This window comes from Equus asinus, chromosome 19 (assembly GCF_041296235.1).
Source record: "Equus asinus isolate D_3611 breed Donkey chromosome 19, EquAss-T2T_v2, whole genome shotgun sequence".
Classification (NCBI taxonomy): domain Eukaryota; kingdom Metazoa; phylum Chordata; class Mammalia; order Perissodactyla; family Equidae; genus Equus; species Equus asinus.
This window is the reverse complement of record NC_091808.1, coordinates 23,363,485-23,386,222: the sequence shown is the minus strand read 5'-3', so window position 1 is coordinate 23,386,222 and position 22,738 is coordinate 23,363,485. Positions and strand designations below refer to the sequence as shown.

The window sequence follows — 22,738 nt, the reverse complement described above, 5'->3', positions numbered from 1 at the left end:
TATTTTAAAATGTCTAAAATTGAACTCATCACGCCCACTCTCCACAGAGCATCACCATCTCTTCCTTTCCCTGAACCTGTTTGTTTTTCTGTCCATCTCAGTGAATGGCATTACCTGTGTTACCTGATCCAGAAACCAGGGACAAGCTACAGGCTTCTTTCCCTGCCTCATCCCCTACATCCAATGTAATTAAATCCTACAGTGTATTAAATGAGAATTTCCCCATCTGTACTCAGTTATGCCTTACTTCAGATTCTTGTCTCTCAACTGGACAATCACAATAATCTTCTGACTCATATCCTTGCCTCTCATCTTGCACACTCTTCAGTCCTCCAGACCCAAGACAGAACAAGCTTTCAAAAATGTTAATACCATGCCATTTCCTTACTTCAGACTTTTCAGTGGCTCTCATTTTAGAGGTTAAAATCCAAATATTTAATTTTGGTACAAAAAGCCTTTCATTATTTTCCACCAGCTCTCTCTCTAGCATTATCTTTCTAGGCTTCCCACCCAATTCCTGAACCCTGTGATTCAGCTATAAAACCTTCTCTTTGCCCAACACTGCAACAAAAATTAGCAAGACAGCTTCTGCTATTCAAGATTTTATACTCACTTAGAAGGGATAAAACTGTCGAACTGTGTTTTTTAAAAAAGCATATATATATATATATATATATATATACAGTTAAATATTGTCAAAAGAGGGGAACGAAATGCTTTGAGGTTTGAAAGTTAAAGAAAGAACATTTTGAGGGGAGAATTAGTGTAGTATTCATAACATTCTTTAGGTATAAATTTTGCAAATGGTTGTAAAGAAAATAAAGGGCATTCAGCATGGGAAATAGCATACTGTGATCTTTCAAAGCCCTCAGTCAGATTTCACAGGTCTTCTTATTCCCATTTAAAGAACCAGGAAGCTGGGCAGACTTTGTAATGTGGGAGCTATCTTAGTGGGCAGTATCAGTGCCTGGAGCAGCCTGAGACTCTGGTTGGATAGGTGACTGCGGAAGGGAGAGAGCAGTGCGTGTTTTAGGTGGGTTATCTGTAAAATGTACAGGCAAAAAGACTGTCAGTGAGAGAAATAGCTCTTTTTTGGATGAGCAGCCACTGTTGCTGGCAGCATAATATTTCTCATTTCTATCAATGACTATGATAGACCCCCATTTCTCTCTAATCTATCAGTTCCCAGTGACTTTTATTGATTTCCCTTTCCATTCTAGACCCCATGGTTCCTTAATTTACCCTCTTTCATGCTGATTCCCACTTACCTAGCAAAACCCCAAACCTACATCAACCAAAGTGTCTGCCTCCTGCAATACTAGCCCTGGGCTGTTGGAGACAGCCACGAACACGCAGTTGCATACCACAATAAACTCCAGGGTTCCTCTCTCAGCCAAGCTTTCAGGCAGCCCATTCAAACCTCGAGAGGCGGCTCGTTTTTACCACATGCACTTACTCTCCTCTCACTCTCGGTAGATCACTTCATTCCTTCACAGCAAAATGATATAGCATCATTTTAACTCCTTACCAACATCAACAAAGTTATCTGTCCTTATCTTCACGTCTCATCTTCATTTCCTTCATATCTCAGAAGAATTTTCTTTCTTGTTAAAAGGCAGATGCTAGTTTAATCAGTCTGGAGTGGGACCTGAGATGACTCCTCATTCCTCTCAAGCTCCCTGGTGATGCTCCTGCTGCCAGCCCTGAAATCACGGCACTTGGTTAGCAAGTCCTAGAATGCACTCCTTTCTGGAACACCCAGAGCTTCCTCTTCTCCAAGCCTGCAGTCTTTGCTCACTAGGGGCTCTTTCCTTTCAGCACATAGATAGGCACATCTCCCCGATCTTTAAAAAAAGAAAATGCCTCAGAAGTTGATTGAATGAATAAATCCCAACCCAATAATTTCTCCTCTTATTATTTTGCCCCTACATCTCATCTTCTCTTCAAAATAAGGTTTCTTGAATGTGCAGTTCACGTATTTTTTTCCACACATCACTTTCAAACCTACTGAAGTCCAGCTTCATCCTCACAACAACATGGAAATCGCTTTTGCCACGACCATCCTGGGCCTGCTGGATATTAAATTCAATGGATATGTTCAACCCTTGTTTTATTTAACATCCCAGCAGCATTCGACTCCCTATTGAAAGCTTCTTCTCCATTGACTTCTTGTAGGTCATGTTCTTCCCATCTCTGTAATCATTCAATCACAGCCCCCTTCTCAGGACGCCATTCCTCTTCTGATGACATCAATGTTTGCTCCTTGTGGTTCCCTCCATGGTAAACCTTCCATTATTTATTCTCTCTTCCCAAGAAGCCGCTCTCATGGATACAATCACCCTGTATATCTTGAAGACTTTTCAAATGATGCTTCCAGTTCAGATAGCTCCCTTGAGATCTCAACCCTTACATCTCGCCACTTACTCTAAACTTCCACTTGTATGTCAAAGATATTTAAAAACTCAATGTCTAGAACTGAAACCTGGACCATCAACCTAAATTTGCCTCTCCTATATTTCTTCTCTCAGTGAAATATACCACCTGCTATCTGGTACATAAGCAAGAAATATGGACATTTTATTTCCTTCCTCTTCCATACCCCTCACATCTACATTCTGCTCCCTTTAATATTACCCCAGCCTGTCCCCTCTTCTCCATTCCTACTGCCACTGGTTCAAGGTGGCCTTTCCCATTTCTTTCCTGAAGCAATTATTGTTCTTGCTCCCTCCAGCCTGGGCATCTTCCAACTCCACCCCACACAGCAGCAGGAGTGGTCTGGTTGAAGCATAAATGTGGTTATACTACTCTGCCACTTAGAAATCCTTCAGCGTACCCCATGTTTTAACAGCAAAGTCTTTCTACTCAGTACAGCTTACAAGGTCTCCAGACCCTGACCACTGCCCTTCCTTCTCTTCCAGCTTCAGCTCCCTAGACTCCTCCCGGGACCCTAAGCTCCAGCTATGTAGAATTCCTTATGTTTTTCCAGTGGGCCGTAACTCCTTCTTTGTTCGTGCCACTCACTTCCCCACTCACCACTGCTGCCCTGATTCTTCACTAAAATAGTTCCTGTTCAGCCCACAAGATCCACTCAGTCTTCACATCCACATCTTCCAGGAAGGCTTCCTCTTCCTCAGTTTTGATTAGGTTCCCTCCTACATTCTATAAAATCCTATTTCTAACTTTCTTCTTGCCTCACTTCTGCTAGAGTATAAGCCCATTGAGAGCTAGGAATATGTCTTGTTATCACTGTATCGCCAGTGATTTGCACAGTCTCTGGCCCACAGGAAGGCTTCAAGAGATGCTTTTGAATAATTGAATAAACTGTCCTTCATAAGTGACATCTGTCCATTGGCAATTCTGGGGAAGGCAACAGATTCAGGGAAATCTCTGAGATAATAGTGGCAGTATTTGCACCTAAGATGGACGATCCTGATCTTTCTTCTCTCCAACCTCCCCACTTCTAAATGTTTCCTCTAAATTCAAGGAAAGATCATTTGCACAGGCAAGAATAAAATCAAGACTACCAGACTCCCAGGGGGCTAGGCCCTAGTCTGTAATTGTACTTTATTTGCTCATTAGTGCATGAAACTATTTTTCGATTTTCAGAGAGCTCAGTGGGCTCTTCAGTAATATTTTTGCCATATAAAACCTCAAACATTTTCCCACCTGGAAATAAATGTTGGTGTCCAAAGTCCATTTACATTTATGATAAAAATCCAGGGTCCCAATGCATGATCTGAAAGACAGCATAAAATGTATTCTCGGAGACAAAATAGCATCTCTGAGCACCTCAGCACATCGGCAATTCAGAGAGCTCCTTTTAAAGTTCAGTTGTGGAGGTTGTTTATTCTGCAGCAATTCAAGCTTGGGCCAAATTTTGATTGTTTTTCTGGCTTAAATTGCATTGCGGACCTCAAGGAAAAGAATACAAATAGATCGCAAATTTACAGCCTTTAAACAAAATTGCTTTAAATTGAGGGGATTCCCTTAATATCGTTTCTTATAATTTTTTTCTCTTTTTAAAAACTTTCCCATTCCACAGGAATTCAGAACATGAAGTGTCATACACAGGATCTGCCTTAGGCCAAAGTTCTCAAAAAATAAAACACAACAATATCTTTTTAATGTAAATTATGTATTGAGTACCACAGCCAAAGTATCACACGGGAAGTGAAATGACAGAGCTTGGATAACGCTATCCATTTTCCATCAACACTCTAATTCAGTCAGCAAAACTGGCACACTATAATCGCAAACCAGGAATCCATACCAGGAGGACTTCCGATAAATACAAAATAATCTAGTGATTTCTAAAACCAATGGCTTCACTTCTCCTGTTCTTCAGTTTAACTCCTTAGTCTACAATTTCAACCACTCTCTTGCTAATATCTCCCACTCCTTTGTTCCTATCATCCCTCGCCTGCCAAAACCCCGAAGCTGGAGAATAGCCAGCACACCATATGCTAACTATTCTCAGCGCTTATGTGTATTAACTCATCTAATAATCGCAACAATACTACCAGGTGGGGACGTTTATTGTTCCCAGTTCACAGATGTAGAAACAGACACAGAGAGGCTAAATGACTTACCTGAGGTCACACGGCTACTAAATGATGACTATCTACCTGGAGCGTTCTTCCACAATGTTGCCGAGCTCCAGCAGGAAAGCTCATTCCAGCGATCAAGTCGGGACCACTACAGTTGTACTCACCATCCTCATCCGGACCTTCACCCTGCTCAACGATTTCATTAGGCTTCCCCAGTCAGCTATCTTTTCATCCTCTCGAGTGACTGCCTCAACTCTCTCTTTTCCTTATCGTCTCCCTTCGCTCTCAGAATACCAGTGCCCCTCTTACTTTCCTGAGAAAAGAGAAATTATCAGACAGAAACTCCTTCAGCTTCCTGTTGCCTATCACAATAGATGAGGCTCCCTATCTCCCATCTAAGAACACAGACTTCCATGCATTTTTGCTTGCTCAGGGACTCTGTTCTATCAATTATTCTCTCCTACCTACCTTTTTATATTCAACCTTTCTCTCACCCCTGATTCCTCCCTATCAGCATTTCAACATATTTATCTCTCTGTCATCTTAAAGAGCCCCCCTCAATCCTGGCCTCATACAACCACTGACTGGGTTTTCGTTATGTCTGCATCGCCCACTGCCCACCCATTCCTCAACCTCCTTCCACCTGGCTTTGCCTTCACCACTCCACAGAAATTGCTCTTGTGGGTTACCAATAAACTTGGTTCAGCCTCTATCTCAGCTGCCATCTCAGCTGTATGTGACACTGCTGTCGCACCTCCTACCAGAAACGTTTCCTTCCCTTTTCTTCTCTGACACTATATACTGTCATCTTCTCTCCCTCCTCCTTGGAGACTTCTTTTTAGTCACTTTAGTGGGCACCAACTCTTCTGTCTGCTGTCCTACACCCTCTTTCTTTTTGCACTACCCCAAATGCTCCAAGGAGACCTCATCTGCAGCCTTGGTTTCAATTCCCACTCATTTGCCGGGGATCCCAACTCTCTCTGCTCAGCTCAGTCAATTCTGTCCCCCTATTCAGCTCCTCCATCAGCGTCCCATGTCTTTGCTTAAATCAGGAACTTGAGGGCCATCTTCTTTATTCCACAAGTTCAGTTTACCCCCAAATCGTGTTGACTCTATCTTCTAAACATTGCTCCATTCATTCACTTCTCTCCATTCCCATGGCCACCACCCTAGTCTAGCCCACAATTAGCTTTTCATGGAAAATTCAAGAATTGATTAAATTGATCTACTTTCTGCAACATGGCCCTCGCCTCTGTTCCAATTCATTATCTACATTTAAGCAAGTTTCATCTATTTAAAAATTAAATCTGGTGATGTCATGGTTTCAATTGCCCTTTAGATGTAATCAAAAATCCCAAATATAGTTTTTAAAAACCCTAAGAACTAGCTCCTCCCTATGTCTCTACTTTTATCTTTGACCCGCCTTCCACTGGCTCTCTACTCTGCAGTATTTCAAATACTCCCCTATGTGCCAAACTTTTATTGGACTTAGGAGCTGTTCACCTGAGTTCCTTAGCCCCTCCCTCCCATTATCACACATCGCTTCCTCAAGGCACCCTTATCTGACTTCTAGACTAGATTAAATCTCCTTAGTATGTGTACTCTTTTATTTTTCATAAATTTTATCCCGTTGTTATTTATATTCGATATCTACTTTTGCCATATCCATATAGAAAAGAAACATGTTTGTCTGGTCCACATTATACTTCTAGACTAGAAAGATTTCTAGACTGGACTCATTATACGGTCTGTGGACTGTTTATTTTGACTAATCTCATCATCGTGTCTGTGTCACAGTTATTAGCTATCTACAGGCATTGTTAGATGGACATTAAAGAAAATATCACTTTGTTACCTAATTTCCCCATGGCATGTCTAATAATACATTGCTATGAAAATCACAGAAAGGTCAGCGAGCCAGCTTTGGTCATATGATCCAATAAGGAAACAAGCTGCTCATCATCTTTTTTTCAGTTGTGAGGCAGGTTGCGTCTTTGAACATAGAGAATAAAAATGGAAAGTTTTCTGTTTCAGCTCCATTATGAAATTGTTGTGTGTGTAGTGTGTGTGTGTGTGTGTGTGTGTGTGTGCTGATGCCTACTTTGTTGACAAGCATACTCCATGCCCCATGCCCCTCGCCTCCAGTGAGGACGTGACTTCTACTCTAGTGTGTTCACTCAAGTATGCTATTTTAGGAGATTAAAATAGGTTTGCAATTTTTCATCAGTGGAGTAAACAGTTTTCAAAGATGATACTAAGTTAGCTGCCAGAAGTAGAAAGTTTGTTGCTCCAAGAAATTTTATATTTTATATAAAAGTTAAATGAAACTGAGTAATACAATCTTTTCTAACCTGTTTCTATCCTGAAGATAAATGTATACCATTTTCTTTGCAGTGATAACCAACTCACTTTTTGGAAAGTGAGGTCATTAAAGCATTCAAAATGGTTCCAAATACCAAGTTTCACACATGACTCTGATTCTCAAGCTGTCATGTGGGTAAAAATCACACTTATCAAAGAGACACAATAATGACAGACAGTTCAGAGGCCGATGCTGAAATTTGAAGGTAATTGAACCGTTTAACCACCATTTTCTTGCTCAGAATTTCTCCTCAGGAATGACCCATTGCTAAAAGCCTATGTTCTTGTAACATGCTGAATTCATTGCCTTTTGGGTAACCTCAGTGCATTTTGAGGCATCTTCCAAAACTCAGACTAACTATGCTATCATTCTGCATCAGAATCACCTGGAATGTTTTTCAAAACACAGATTACTGGGCTCTATATCCAGGGTCTCAGTAGGTGTCTGATGGGGCCGGCGAATTTCCATTTCAGAGATATTCCCAATGATGATGATGTTGACCAAGGGCCCACACTTTAAGAACCCCTGTCCTAAAGATATGCCCTTTCCCACAACACCTAGCATTCCTTCCTACCAAATTATGGAAAAATTAGTTTTCTCTTGGCTATGACTAACACCTCTTTGTCCTTTTGTAATTCCTTTAGGCTGACACTGTGCAATAGAAATATCACGCAAGCCACACATATAATTTTAAATTTTCTAAATTTAATTTTAAATTTAAATAAATTTCCTAAAATTAAGTTTTCTAAATTAGCACATTAAAAAATTAAAAAGAGGGGCCCGCCCAGTGGCACAGTGGTTAAGTTCGTGTACCCTGCTTCATTGGCCTGGGATTCGCTGGTTTGGATCCCAGGCACAGACCTACCCATCACTTATCAAGCCATGCTGTGGCCGGTGTCCCACATATAAAATAGAGGAAGATGGGCACAGATGTTAGCTCAGGACCAGTCTTCTTCAGCAAAAAGAGGATTGGTGGCAAATGTTAGCTCAGGGCTAATCTTCCTCAAATAAACTAAAAAGAAATTAAATTAACTTTAATAATATATTTTACTTCCCTCAAATATTCAAAATATTTTCATCAAACGTGTAATCCATACAAAAAATATCAATGAGTGATATTACATTTTTTTCTTATATTCAAAGACATACTAAGACTGAAACTTGATCTGTATTGTTTACTCTTACAGCACATCTCATTTTGGACTAGCCACATTTCAAGCCCTACATAGGGACACATGGCTAGTGTTTGCTCTAATGGACAGCGTGGCCCTGAAACTTTAGACCCAAGGAAACTGGAGTATTGAAGGCTCTGTTCAGTCTGCCCCTTACTGTGACTTTCACTACAGTTCTAAGATGGACCTGATTGTCAGATGCATTATCAATTTAACAGATTTTAAGGAAAAAAGCAATCATTACATTGTTCAATGTACACACTGATTTTAAAATGCATGCCAATATAAGAATTTTCTCTCCTCATTTTTATACCTAGAACCAAATATAGATAAGTCATGATGTGCTTGTTTTTCTCCTGCTACTTGTACTACTCTTCTCCCCATCAGCAATTCCTTCCTCCAGAAACATAATCCACATTCACAACATAGTATTTGTGGTTCTTTATCTTTCCTCCATCCTCATATAATCCTAGGCAAACATTTACACAGAAGTTTGTATACATTTGTTTTATTAAAATAGGATGTTATACACATTTCTCTGCATAATTCCTTTTTTTATTCAATAATAACTCACAAAAATCCCCAAAAGTCAGCTCGAGGTTGTCATTCATTCTTTTTAACGGCTACAGAAGAGTCCATGGCATGGGGCACCATAATTTATTCAGTATTTCTGTTATTGATGGGCATTCACACTTTTTCCTGTTTTTTTAAGCACTAAGAAAAATGCTGCAAAAAACTCTAGCTAGGGGGCCGGCCCAGTGGCGCATTGGTTATGTTCGCAGGATCCGCTTCTCGGTGGCCCAGGGTTCGCCGGTTCGGATCCCGGGTGCAGACATGGCACTGCTTGGCACACCATGCTGTGGCAGGCATCCTGCATATAAAGTAGAGGAAGATGGGCATGGATGTTGGCTCAGGGCCAGGCTTCCTCAGCAAAAAGAGGAGGACTGGCAGTAGTTAGCTCAGAGCTAATTTTCCTCAAAAAAAAAATAACTACAGATAGATAATAGATAGATATTTAGACAGATAGATGTATAGCATTGCCTACTTTGCTCTTATTTAGCTTGCGATCTCTTGTGAGCCTTTGACTTTGATTTTCTCCCACAATAGCTGGGCCCTTTCTTTCCAACAAATGAGAGCAGTTATCATTAGCAGTCCAAGCAAACCATTTTAAACCAAATTCCTAATGAATCCGTCCTCAGTCAACAACTGCTTCTGACCGATATGTCTTCCCTTCACTCTCTCCAGCGATGATCTCTCCATTCAGGAATTCTCTTCATCTGTCCAGCTTTGTGGTCACTAGTGAACAAGCCTGGGGAAGATCCATGTAGAAATGATTTTACTGTTGTGCACCGGCTCACTTTGCAAAAAATACTGACATTTACAAGGTTCATTTCTTCACTGATGTTTTAAAATTAAAAAAAAGAAAACTTAGAATAGAAATCAAAGGACCCGGAATCTATAACCTACCCAAAGTAGCACAAATTGTAACTCAGTTAATAATGATAATCAGAAAGATAAACAGCAACTACTAATCTATTGAGTGTTAGTATGCAACGGGCACTGTTCTAAGGACTTTACCTATGTTCATTCATTTGCTCCTTCAAGACCTCCATTAGGTAGGTACTCAGTTTATTTTTATTCCCACTTTATGGGTGAGAACATTGAGATCATACCTCCAGTAAATGGCCGGCGCAGTACTGAAATGTGGACAGTATGACTACAGAGTCCTAATGTCCTCACCCAGAAGAGAATCACCTCACCTGGTAAATAAGTCAGTGATAAACCACCTCGCCCCCTCTCCCTCTGAACCTCAGTGCAGTCAGCTGTGAAATGGGTACAGTGATGCCAGCTTGATCTCCCTTTAGGATTGCTGAGAAGAAACAGGACAGTGACTTGAAATTGTTAACAGTTCTAGCAAGAGGGGGTAATCTTGTTTCACCTTGGAAAATTTGGCTGATATTATTTCATCATTCAGAGCAAAAACTAAGCCGATAAAGTGTTTTATACAATGGCAAACAAAGCCGTCTTGTGACCACAAGCTCCTTCTGAAGGTGAGAATGGACATATATGGCCAGCTAATGCAGAACATGGACTCTGCCAGATTCTCACAGCCTGCTGATTTGTCTGAAATTAGAAAAAGAGCAGCCAACCTTTACCTCTATTGTGAGCTTGACCGCGTCCTTCCTCTCTCCGCTCCAGCCATTGCATTTTGCTGTCTGTGTAGTAGGATAAAGAGGAATTTCAATTTAATTGGAGCACCAGGCTATAAATCTCACATACTTAAGGGTCAGAAAACTCTCTGGAGCTCTCACGCTGAAATTTGTGTGGGAGTTCAGCAATATTGAATTTTCAAATAAAATGACTAACAGGCACCTTTAGGCCAGCCTCAGAGAAAACAATGCTTCCTGCATGTTTCCATCTTAATCTGAGGAAGCTCTTTGTTCTGAGGTTAAACCAAATGGTTGGAAAGAAACGTAGGGATGACCGACTAAGAGAGGGGACAGAGGCTCTCCGTTCTCCATTCTGGAAGCTCCTTCAGCAGTTGGAATCTCATCACTGCTCTCTGTCCAGGCCGTACAAGGTCACTGGAACAGGTTACTGGGGAGGTTTTTGTCACTTAGTTCAATTTTAACTGAAATCAGCTCTAGTTGTTTTTCTAGAAACATTTTCTCCAAGGGTTTGATAGCTGGAGATAGGTCTACCTGATCAGAGAGCCTGTCTGCTTCTCCACAGCACACTAACATCTGTCAGACTTCACGAAGTGAGCATTAAAATCAGGTAAGAGGCAGAACGTAAGACAGTCCAATTCTACCACAGGCTGAGGCCTACAAGCCTACTATTTGCTGAAACAATGATTTAGATGCTCTGCCAAATAAATACAGGAAGTTTACGGCCTTACACAATAGGATTCGGCCTCATTTATGCAGCAGGAAGATCATTTACAACCAATTTCTAAAGGAGACCAAGCATCAGTAATAAATTTTCAAACCAAGGCCAGAAATTGCAAGACTCAAAAGGGGACTATTAAGCAGCATGAAGTTGTTGTCAGAAGGAGGATTTTCAGGGACATCATACCAATTTATAATCCAGAAGTGTCTATAAAGTGGTCAAAATCAGCCTGGCTTTCCTCGTCTCTGGAAAGGAGGAGGCTTGGCTGTAAAGAGCATCTGGGTCGACAAGCAAAAAAACGACAGGGTAGGTCCTGCTGGGGGATCTTGGTGGCAGCCTGGCTGCCTTCTGAATTGATCGCTAGAGCCGCACTGCCTTCTGGGCCATGTCGGCTTCTTGGGAGCAATTCCTGCTTTGCAGTTATGGAGAAGAGGTTGGTAAAGCTGCTGGAGGGGCCCGCTTCTCTGGCCCATGTGGGGATTTTCCAGCCAGACCATCCCCTTTCTATCAACCCATTTGCCTATTCACCTCTGTATGCACACACAGGCACACACACACACACTTAAGAAAGAGGAATGTAAATCTCCCACCATCCCTGGTGCTATAAAAACTTGGAGGAAAGTGAAAAACAGCTCCTACTCACAGAAAGATTGACGTCTTAGATGGAGCATGGAAAAGAAGCCCTGTATCCCGGCTCAGTCACCTCCTAGCTGTGTGACTTTGGGAAAGTCCCTTGACATTTCTATGTTTCATTGTCTCACGTACAAAACAAAGAAAATAGTAGCTCATGTGAGGAGGCAATAAAGTCATGCAGGAAAATTCTTAAAGAGAATTCAAAACGTGTTAGCTGAGTTCAGTGTCGTCAACTGGATGTGAATTTCGTCTGAGCTTTCTACAAGAGAAAGCCGCCGAGTCAGGAACAGGAGAACGTCTGATTATGACTGACATTTGGAGCGAACAATAGCACGCATAAAGACTTGCCTCAAGGAAGGCAGTCAAACAGGGGTCAGACACGGGGGTTGGAATTTCAGCTCTCCTGTTGTTTAATTCTCTGCCCTTTATCAAGTCCCGGACTCTGAGCTTTACTTTCCTCTCTTGTACGATGGTACTCACGATAACTACCTCACAGCATCATGCGGAACACGAAATAAAAAAACATATACGAACATGGACCATAAAGAATTTTCCCACGCTGGGTTTCAGGTCCTCAACTCCATTTTCTTTGTTTTTTTTTAAACACTGGCACCTGAGCTAACAACTGTTGCCAATCTTCTTTTTTTTTTTCTCTGCTTTTTCTCCCCAAATCCCCCCAGTACATAGTTGTATATTTTAGTTGTGGGTCCTTCTAGTTGTGCTATGTGGGACGCCGCCTCAGCATGGCCTGACGAGCGGTGCCATGTCTGAGCCCAGGATCCGAACCAGTGAAACCCTGGGCCACATGAAGCAGAGCGCACGGACTTAACCACTCGGCCATGGGGCAGGCCCTTCAACTCCATTGTTTATTTTCTTCATAGCACAGAATGACTTGAAATGGCCCTGTTTATTTGTTTTTGTGCTTTTTGTCTGATTCACCCCACTAGAATGCCAACTCCCTGAAGGCAGAAACTCTGTCTTATTAACAGCTGCATCATTCACATTTAGAATAGTCTTGTTCTGAATATTTATTTTGTTAACTGATTGCTAGACAAGTATACTGGCAGTCAGCCTCAGAAAAAAATATGAAGCAGATGAAGTTTGCCCTCATTGACTCCTCTCTCCATCCATCTTAGCGTCAGAAATAAGCAGTTGCCTCCTTCCTATGATTGGGGAATCCTCTGTGTATAAGGAAAGCCTGTCTCTCCCTAGAAAAGCCACAAAGCCCAGATATTCATTTCCCAGCCTCCCTTGCAGCTAGGCTGCAGACACTTGACCAAGCTCTGTCCCCAGGCTTACCTGCTGCAGACTCTGAGCTAGTACTTTCAAGAAGCATAGGACCACACCATCTCCATTCTGGCGACACTGGTAAGAGAGTCAGCTGTGCTGATGGTTCTAGCCACCGCCTCCAGGGTCCTGGGTTGGAGATATTGATGGTGCAAACTGCTATATCTGCACCCAAGTTGTGTCTTCACTGGGTCAGATTTGTGGTATGATTTTGGCCCTTGCTCCTGATGGTATTACCACCACCACCCTGCCCTCCCCCAACCTCCCTTGCCCCCACCCCAGCTTAGTTCTCTTGGCTATTCTGAATTTGCTCTAGATACAACTTCCTTTAATTAGTGCCTTTTATCCAGGATTGGTTTTGTTCATAGAACCCTCCTCTTTCCCAAACAGCCCAGTATCTCCATCAGCTTGCACATGATCCTGGTCCCTGAAAGGACTCCAACTAAGCTGTCCTCCTAGAAATTAGTTACCCATTCCAGCTCTTTTCCTTCTCTTTCCCCAGATCAAAATACACTTTTCCTGGGACTTTTTTTCCCTAAGGACCTTACTTTCTATAAGGGATAATCTGATCAATTAATTCAAGCCAATGTGTTAATTGCTGACACTAATTTAATATTACCAGAGCGTCTTAGCAGATACTTTTAACGTCTCAAAGCAAAGAAGAAAGGAATGTGCTTTTCGCACCACACAGTGTGAAAGCCTGTGAGGGTTCTAGTCTTTGCCTGCAATCTCAAAGGTCCTGCATCCATCAAGACAAGTCATGTCTAATCCAACCATGGATGATGCTCTGTGGACCAATCATATAGTGACCCCAGTGCAGTTTACAGAATCAATATCTTTACTTCATGATTACACACACACACACACACACACACACAGACCTACTTAAAATACTTCAATGGCTCCCCTTTGCTTTTGGAATAAAGAGCAAAATCTTTACCATGGCCAACAAGGCCAGAATCTTGAGCTCTAACCTAGTGATATAAATGTTTAACAAGTGGCTCTCAGGTCGGGGAGGAGTGGTTAAAATTCTGATTTGTCACATTTGCTGATTTTGGTGATATAGATAGTTCTGCCAAGGCCAACTTCAAGCTACCAAAATAATGTCAATGAGGTGATAATTGAATGTTTATCAACTGGCTCTCACAAGCCAACATGAGCCACTGGCTCCAGCATGTCACTGTCTTCCCATAGCCACTAGAACTTTTTTCCCAGCCATTTCTTACTACGCTCACCTCTATGACCCCCATTGGCTTTTTCAACTTACTCAATGGGTCATATCCTCCCTCTCCTTACACACACACAGCAAATATTTCCATAGACCCATGGCTTTGGTCATGTTCTCTGTTGCAACCTTCCACAGCTCTGTGATCCTCTCTTTCAGAACACATATTTCAAGTTATGTATTTGTTCTTATGCAACCGATGTGACATTTAACATCGTAAGCGAGCATGGATCTGCAGGAGGTGTGATCAGGGTAGCTATAGACTTCCTTTTCCATATAGTTTCTATGCACCCTTTTATGGGAGAAATTTCACAGCTTGCCAAGAAAGAAAACGTTAGTGGCTGGGGAAAGCTGCTCCGTTCTTACAACCACAAATAGGACAGAATCTCTTCTATTTTCTCCTGATTTCTTAGATTACTGAAGCTGGAGGAGATCATTCCAAATGCTTTTTCTCTGATCACTAGATATTCTATGCAGATGCCTCATCGGCTAACTCTGCAAGGGTGAAGTGGGAAGATGGGAAAAAGAATTGCTGAAAAGACAGAGTTCCAGGCTCCCCACAGTCGCCTCATCAGAGAAGTTCTGCTTTTATATATTTCATATATTGGTCTTCTTTATAAGATTTCTTTTGAATGATTTCTATTGTGGAGAAAAATGTTTGAAAATTTGTTTTTATTTGTAGGTTTGCAAAATAAGTGCTCAGAGAAGTATGAATAAGGAAATTAATTTATGTTTTATGGAAAAATTTTTTCATGTATGAGAATTCCTAGCCTGCTTTTTCTTCTTCCCTCTTTGCTCCAAGTCCAAGTAAATATTTGAATTGTATTTCCAACTTTATTTCAATTTCAAAAATAATAATCCTTTCTGAGACTGGACCATACAGGTCCCCATTTGTATTTGGGTTACAGAGTGTTCGCCTAAGGTCACATAATCAATTGTAGAACTGCAACTTGAACCAGGTCTTCTGAGTCATAGTCCACTTTCATTCTGCTTCTTAGTCAGTCTACTTCCAGCACCAGTGAGAACTTCATTGTTATCCAAAGAAAAGCCAGAGGCTCACTGCCCAAGCATCTTCTCCACAGGAAATTTCTCCCAGTTTTCAAATAAATTATGTTTTCTGGAGACTATATGGATACACAATATAAAACTAGTAAATCTGATAAAGATCTATAAAAAAAACAGTCTCATTTCCTTTTAGCCATCCAATTTCTTACCTCAGTATGCCTCCTCAACATTAAAACCAACCGGACTTCTAAATTCCAATCAAAAGCTCAGGGTCCTGGCAAAGGAACCCAGCAATGCACTCCTAGACAGCTGCCTCTTTTCCTGGACAATTAAAAGCATCCATAGGTCAGTGAGATTTGTGTTCATATCCCATTGATGCCATTTCCTGGTTATATGATCTCTGGCAAGTTATTTTCTATCTCTGAGGCTCAGTATCCTGAGTGAGAATGCATACCTTACATGCTTTATTGGAAAGACTAAATGGGACAAATTCCCAGCATGAAGTAAGTGCTCAACAAATCATCGCTGTGTGTTACCATTAATTAACAAATATGTCTATACCTATGTTACTAGGGGTAGGTCTGACATATATGCAAGGCCTGATCTGTGAGTTCACAAAATAATTTTGCTTCCAATATATAATGATCTAGTTCATACTGTTTCATTCAGTTAAACAAACATACACTGAGTTTTTAATATTTCCCAGATGCAGTACTAGGCGTGGACCATAAGAAATGACAGATATTTCATTCCTGTTTTCAAGAAGGTGACAACTTTAATCTAATTGACAGATGAGACCTCCTATGTTCTTGTAGATTTCCAAGAGAGAAGATCTCACCATACTGTTGGCAACTGCCACACTCAATTCTCAGCTGTCTGAGCAACTCATGTGCATGTGTGTGTTTCCAATTCCTAGAGAATCAACGTATCTCCATTTCCTCCTATTCTAGGTGTCAGAGGAAAGAACAAACAGTTGGTCACCATTCTTCACATAATAAGACTTTATTCCCTGAGAGTTATTGAATTATTCCTCTGTCTTCTCTTTCTAGATTAAATAATTCCAATCCCTTTAACCTTTTCTCAGAGGTCCTATTTGCCAGCCTTCAGTTTAATCATTTTCACTGCTACCCTCTGGAGTCTCTCCAAGTCTTCTGCATTAAAATATGTTGCTTTTGCCATTGAGTTCACTCTTCTAAGCAACTTACTCTTTCACACAAACCAAGACAAAGCAAAGCAGCCCTCAAATTTAAAAAATAGAATAGCCAGAAGGATAGATTTCCTATGTGAGGAACTCATGTGGGACACTCGCAAGCTCAAAGCAAATTAGCATTTACTGTCCCCACGGTTAAGGAGGAAGGGCCAGAACCAGAACAGTTTCTAAATAGTGCCAACCATTTTGCTCGACAATTATCTAAATTGCTTTTAAGCAGGTAAGACCATTAACAGCAAACTTGAGGCTTGCTTTAGTTACACCTGAAGTTCTCAGAAGAGTGCGAATAAAATCACTGGTAATGACATCAAACAGGAGTTTTGATTCCGTAAATACCTCTGGCTGCCGAGGAGATTGTCAAGAGGTCGCTGTGTTATTTACGGGCAGGGCCTTTGACTGGTCAGTCCTGGCAGAGTGCAAAGGACCTTTCTTCGCATTCTGTCAATCAGGGTAAATTAACATTTCCTGAGCTGACAGTGCAGGAAATTCTAAATGACTCTTAAGAAACATGTATGGAGGCTGATCAAATACATGCTGGTCATAGTATGGTACAAGCATACGCAGAAAGGGGCAGATATGAAACCCGGAGGCCTAGTAAAATCTTCAAGACATGCACGGTGACTTGTCAGCAACCTCTTTTTATCGAGATCCCTCCCTGGCCTTTTCTCGTATTGTGTCATTGAGATGAACCTGCCCTTGTGAGCAAGCAGCACACCTCTCACATACACACACACAGAGTGAAGAGTCTTCTGGAAAGTTTCCAAATCCTCTCAACAAACTGGAAATACTCTTACTGGATAATAGTCTGCCTGTTTCAGAGACATCTTTGTTTTGGAATCACTGTTTAGAAAAAAAATTTTTTCTTCTTTCCCCACTTGGAAAAGTTAAAAGTATACAATTGGAGTGAAAAGAGTTGGTTAGAAGCAGGGAGATGGAGAGAGAGAAACCACTGCCTTCTGGCGGGGGAGGGGGCTCCAGGAAAACAGGTAGTAGTGGGCATCTAGGTCAATTTCTGAAGCTAGTTTGGCTCTGGTGCCCACAACTGGCTGGGCTGAGAGGGGTCTGTCAATAACAGGCAAGTGAGAACCAGCTACATTCTGAAAAGGGTCTTTGCCAAGTTCTCTGAAGACTCCCTCAGTTCTGGTCACAACAAATTCATGATGTGGTGTGGAATTTTCCCAGGGAGATGTAGTCCCAAAGACAGTTCAATCCATCACACAATGACTAAATCCGAAGACTTATGGAACTCACATAGTGATCCGTAAATAATCAGCCATTAGGATCATCAGGGACTTGTAACCACAGCATCATAAGAAATGCCCTCCTGGGTGTAACAGACAGGTGGCCAGCTGTTTACTTGTCAGCCTTGACCCATTACACCCCTCCTGCTCTGGCTGGTTCTTCACGCCCAGGCATACACCCCCAGTGTTTGTCCATGGAAAGGCATAGGTTCAGAAAGGCCATCAGTACGTGTGCACAGAGGTCTGGAAGCTCTGAAACAACGGGGGATGAAAGCCATAGCGTCTTAAATAGTTTCACATGATAAATAGACATTGTAATTTAATAGTTGCCATCATTATGAAAGATTCCAATTATAAAGTGGAACTACAAATTGCTCCTGATTTCATTTATTTGGTGGTAAAAATAGTCTGGTAAATTCTCATCAAGTGGTGCGAAAGTGAAAGTAGGGCACTGATATTGATCTATGCTGCCATGTTGCTTTGTAGCGGTTATGGCAAGTGGCCAGTAATGGTGGGTTAATAAATCACTAGTAGATACAGCTCAGTGTTCCTTCTCTTTATCTAAACATATACTTCAGAGACTTATACCAAATCATTTCAAAGGAACAACAATTTGCAGCACCCCACTATAATCCATTACACCTTGGGAAGCAATTTTTGTTCTATTTGAATTTGAGAAATAATATCACCAACACTGAATACAGGCATTTCTACTTTGGGAGGGTTAAAAGAAAAAAAGAGAGAGAAAATAAATAAAGGGAAAGGAGAGAAAAATGAAGTAAAAAACCAAGATTGGTGAATTTTAAGAGCATACATCTATAATGAGCAAGCAATGACATTTTTCAGTAAAGCTTTCCTGAATCTGAAAAAGTAAAATAAAATTCCTGCTCACTTTCAAAAGCCAGCCATTTGGGTCATTCTTAAAAAAACAAAAAAGAAAGAGATAGCCAGCAGATTAAAGGAACTCCATTTATAAAAATCAAATGAACCTCTAACAAAGCTTGTTTGGGATATGAATAAATCATCTGGTCATGAATTATTCATTGTTATCAAGAAGCAAGCTGGGGATTCCAGGAACTGGCTTGGGGTGGTGCTGAAACTGGAGTGAGCAAGTTCATTGTCTCATACTCACCACAGGAAGCGAGGGGACAGGCCAGAGGGTACGTCACCCGATACAAACCACGTTAGACCCCTACTCGAGTTTCAGGGGCCACTTCGGCAGGCTTTGCACCCCCAAATATAAAGCAAATAGAGTGTAATCCGTAGAACTTTAGAAAATTGCATGTACTCGGTAATGGACAACAAGATTTTTTGAGCACTGGATCTTTTAAAACAAAAAAAAAAGCGAGATACACATGGAAAATATGACCTGTGTGCAAAAAGATAGTAGGGTTGAAAGTTTGCCTTTATGGAGATGGCTAGAAAATTCCTTGATAATAAGCTGGTAAGAGTGGTGTGACCTGTTCATTCATGGCTTTGGGGGTTGGATTTTTATCACGAGTGGGGAGGGACGGGAGAAAGAGAGCCTCTCAGATTTAATCAACTGATCAATGTATGTGTGTGTTCCAGGTCCGAACTGCTTTGCAGGAACTACCATAATTCCGGCTGGCATTGAAGTGAAAGTGGATGAATGTAACATCTGTCATTGTCACAACGGGGACTGGTGGAAGCCCGCTCAGTGTTCAAAACGCGAATGCCAAGGCAAGCAGATTGTGTAGAACAAACTCTCAAACGATGTCGCATTCCGAAGAGACGATGCCATGGCTTCTATACTGCACATGTTTAAAACAAAACAGAACAAACAAACTCCTGCCAGCTACAACAGGGTCACCAGCAAAACCTTTTAGGGTTGACAAAAGTGAATATTTTACTAAGAGGAAATTTCTCTCTTTCTCTCTTGCTATATAAAATATATATAGTATATAGCTATCAAAACCGCTTTTGTAATTATCCATGCTTGATGGTGACTTGACGACTGGATTTCTGGAACAAAAAGAAACAGCCTTGTACAGGTTCCTTCTCTGGTGACACCTCTGACCTGCCAGCTCACTGTCTACCGATTTACTCCATCTCTACTCTTCTATACGTCATACATGGCATTTTTCTCTTGTAGCAATTTTTTTTCATCTTGAGAGTCTAAGGGGCCAGATTTGACTGCACTGTAAGGGTTTGAGTTGCGTCAAACAAGCTTTGGTAAAGGAACATCAGGGGTGAGGATGCTTCCCAACCAGGAAGACACAAAAGCATCTAACTGCTCACTCCCCTTGAGTGAACCCTGCCTGGTAGGGTCAGAAAAGAGAGGCGCACATAGATGGACCCGCTGCGGGCAGTGTGGGAACTGGTGCTTAGTGTATTACGTGGGGGCTCACAATTCGATTCTTACAAACCACACATTTCATATGCAAAACCTTGAAACTGCCAATCAAAAACTAATAAGTGAACAACACCATAAGCTTGACTAAAGAATCCAAAGGCAGACAGGTATTCGAAATGATAGCATTAATCACCAGAGCTTCTCATGACGCTGAATTTAAGTTCGGCTTGTAACAAATCACACTCTAAACCCACTCCGTCACTTGGCACTATGAATACCAGAACCAGGGTGAGTAGCCCCACTGTGAATCTGAATCCTTCTGAACACTTCTGGCTTTTGAGTTCAGATTTGGCTGAAAGCCAGCAGTAGACACAGGCAGATTTTAGGGTTCAGGACTGCATTTGCCATGTTACAGTAATGACCACTCAGCCCTATGTCTAAAATACAGATTCAGGACACTCTTTCCACCTCAAGTGCTGATTTAAATTAAAGATTAGGGTAGAGTGAGTCTTGCACAATACAATTCCATTTGTTGAACATTTTTTAAAATGTATATATTAGATACTGAACAATTAAAGTGAACCTTTGAAGAGTCTCAAGGCTGCCCTGGTAATGCTGCTCGTATAGTAACAGAAAAAATAAAATACACAGGGTATCTGATGCCACCTCGATTCAAGTGCAAATTTAGTAACTCTGAAACCACATGGCATAGTCAGTCGCTATTCCACTCTCCTGTCTTGAAAACCCTGGCGCAGATCTGATGGGGTCCTTGAGGAAACTTTAAGGTTGTCTTCATTATCGATGTTCTTTACTTTTCTGCTCCCAACCCAACCTGGGCTTCGCCATGGCTCCTGTGGAGTGCCACATTCTAGAACAAGCTTTCTCAACCATAGCACTATTGACTTTTTGGGCCAATTAATTGTTGTTGGGGACTGTCCTGTGCGTTTTTAGGATGTTTAGCAGCATCTTTGGCCTCTATCCACTAAGTGCCAATAGCAACATCCTAGTCATAACAACTGAATGTCTCCAGACATTGCCAAATGTCCCCAAGGGGTGGGGGAGGCGGAAAAATTTCACCTGCTTGAGAACCAATGGCCTAGAATAATCAATAAAGAGTGGCTTCTGCCAAGGGGACATACTAGGCCAGCTCTGGCTGTGCCTGTGGCTTTGATGAGCCTCTGAGCCCTTTGGGACATGTACAGTCAGCAGCCCCGAGAGAGAGGGCTTGGTCTCCTGCAAAAGAGGGGTGCTTCTATGCCACAGGTCCATCCTTAGGACACTTACCGCGTTAGTCTCATCAACTGGGTTTTCATTTTAAAATTCTCAGCCTCTCCTTCCTGGAAGCACCTTGTGTCATCAAGAAAGAGTTGTCACTTCCAAAATTAATGTGTTGACGAGTCGGACCTGACACTTCTCACGCACACTGTGCTTGTGTTATGATACCAACAGCCATGCTGGCGCCATCTGTGGAAGAACAACACGCCGTCTTCCCTTAGAACACCAATTTGCAGCAAGGTTGGTGCCTTCCGTTGCCACCACGGATGCATCCTATAGACAGTCATGAATCATTCATGAACAGTTCTGCATGATTTATTCCTGCACTCCAAAGTAAAGGCATTCCACACTTCAGCTTTGTCTAGACAGAGATATATTATAGAGCTTTCTCTGCCCTGAGGTTGCCTGTTGCCAGCTTCAAAAATCCACACTCTCAGAAAGAAATAATAATAATAAATGACAGGAAGAAGGTTTGAAACCCAGAAAATATCATTAACAGAGCCATGTAGCATAGTGCCCTATCTATTATTAAGGCGTCACTATGCCCTTTCTAGAAAACAGAAAGAGAGTGCAACTGGGAAGCCGGGGTGCAGAAATTTTGCATCGAAGTCTTGGCACAGTGATAGTCACAGCAAGAATTTACTAGAATGGAGTATAATATCCATCAAGAAACTCTCTTCAGAGAGTTTGCGGAACGAAGGCTGCTCCGTGGCTTCTGTTACCAGCCAGAGAAAGGGATTTTTTCTTTTTTATTGTTGTTGTTGGATTTTTTCTCTCAGAGTTTCACTACAAGCTGTTTCCTTTGAGACTTTGTAGCACTGACATTTTTCCCCCTTCAGGGAGAGATGAACCCTATACTGTGACAGAATTTCTCATAAACGAATAAATATTTTACAACTTCCTTCCACCCAGGTCATTGAGAAATTCTTTCCAAACTCTGAACGACCGAGTTCTGGTCTCATCTGTTGTTGTTTTTTCATTCTTTGAAGACTGCAGCCACACTGTCACCTCTGTTCTATTCCTCTTTCGCCTTTGGTTCTCGGCTTTAACTACAGCTCTGTTTAAATAAGGGATCAACATCCTGTTTGTCAGCTGATGCCTGTTAAAAACGATTCAGTTTCTAAAATCTTTGAAAAATGGTGTGCCTGAAAACTAGTGAGAAAAAAAAAAAACTAAACACTAAACTGTAAAAAGGGGATTCTAGCAACAATATTTGATGTGGAAAAGAATATATTATTAAAAAATTATTTTGTTAAATATAAAGTGTGTTAACCAGCGAACATTGTTTGTGGTATATTTTCCTTCCCAATTTTTTTTCTCCTCCTCTCCTCACTATCTAATGACTAATTCTCAGTGACTTCTAGCATCTGAAAGTACATGTGTCATTAGAGCTATATTCAATTAGAATCAAGCATTAGCTTTACCATTTGCCTGTGTACATTTTCATTTTTCATAATATGAGGCAAGGCTGACTTGGGGATCAGAGAAGAAGCTCAAATACACCGGCAATGAGAGAGTAAGCAATAGGAAAAATATTTTCCTGGCCCCATATCCATGTGCAATACTAATGATAATCAA

General features: G+C 41.4%; 1 protein-coding gene across 1 annotated transcript in view; it reads left to right on the top strand.

Moving 5' to 3' along the window:
• VWC2L (von Willebrand factor C domain containing 2 like) overlaps positions 1–22,440 on the top strand; it is a 155,956-nt gene extending 133,516 nt beyond the window's left edge. Inside the window, exon 4 of the mRNA XM_044751554.2 lies at positions 19,141–22,440. Coding sequence (XP_044607489.2) covers positions 19,141–19,289 — 149 coding nt within the window. The 3' untranslated portion in view covers positions 19,290–22,440. The remainder of the gene's footprint in view (positions 1–19,140) is intronic.
• The last annotated feature ends 298 nt before the right edge of the window (positions 22,441–22,738 follow it).